The sequence below is a fragment of the Perkinsus marinus genome (genome assembly GCF_000006405.1).
Source record: "Perkinsus marinus ATCC 50983 genomic scaffold scf_1104296930492, whole genome shotgun sequence".
NCBI classification, from domain to species: domain Eukaryota; phylum Perkinsozoa; order Perkinsida; family Perkinsidae; genus Perkinsus; species Perkinsus marinus.
In genome coordinates, this window is record NW_003216062.1 from 1 (window position 1) to 1,040 (window position 1,040).

Consider the following 1,040-nt stretch of genomic DNA (forward strand, 5'->3'; position numbering starts at 1 on the left):
GTGACGGCTTAACAGGAGCCGCTACGGGCTCCTGAAATGTCGCAGTCGAGTAGCCCACGCGGCACCGTCAACTTACCTCTGCCTTGCGGGCCTTCAAACTGCTCACTTCCAACTCCAGCTCTCCCATTTTCCGCATGGATTCCTCCAAGTCTTTGACTTTCTCCTCCATGTTGGAGCACTTTGTGATCAGATCTTCCTTCGCCCTCCTGTTACGTGACATTCGCTGCCGATGCAGTTGTCACTCAGGTGCTCTTACAACAACTCCTCCTTCTCTCGCTGGAGCTCTTCCACCAGCTTATGCGCCTCCTGCCCCTCCTGCTCGCTTTTAGTGAGATTCTCCTCGAGAGTCTTCAATCGTCTGTTCCTCTTCTCCATGTCGGCCTCGAGCAGCTTGAGGTCCTTTGCCAGAGCCGCCTCGTGCTTCAATTTAGCCTTCTCACTATGCTTCACTGAAGCCTGCAAGCCCGCCTGTTATCCACACCTTCTCCCTCGCCCTACTTCTAGACGACGGCGCTCCTCCTCAATCGCCTCCAGCTGGTCCCGAGTACCGTCCAGTCTGGCCGAGGCCTCCCTCAGCTGAGGAGAAGGCCCTGCCGATGTCCTCTAGCCAACCTTACCATAGCTTCATAGTGTTCCTGCATAGTCGCGACCATCGCCCTCAGCTGCCTCACCTGCCTCTCGCACTCCCTATGCTCATCTCCCTATAATATCATCGGAGTCATCATCACGAAAGCCCAACCATCTTACCTGTATTCGCCGATTCGCTTCCGCAGAGTCGTTTTGGGTAGATAGGCTCTCGACAGCCTCGACCTGCTGACTCCGGCTCAAGCTGCTCCTTCCTCCCCCAAGCGGCTCTGACGCTGCCTTCTCCTGACGAGCTCACTCCCTGCGATTGAGCCACTGCCCATCTACCACCCTTGATCCAGTCGATCGTGATGTATCCACCCACGGATTTCTCAAGTGAGAAGCAGACCGCCTCGTGCTGTGTTGAGCCAGAGTACCACCTGACAGACCCAACCACTCAACCCAATAGAGCACAG

General features: G+C 56.1%; 1 protein-coding gene across 1 annotated transcript; it reads right to left on the reverse strand.

Moving 5' to 3' along the window:
• Positions 1–252: 252 nt before the first annotated feature.
• On the reverse strand, positions 253–653 carry Pmar_PMAR021589 (Tropomyosin, putative; the record flags this gene model as incomplete). Its single annotated transcript, XM_002786880.1, has 3 exons — positions 253–468; positions 499–576; positions 618–653. 3 exons carry the CDS (start codon positions 651–653, stop codon positions 253–255), a joined length of 330 nt encoding a protein of 109 aa, XP_002786926.1.
• Between the last annotated feature and the right edge of the window lie 387 nt (positions 654–1,040).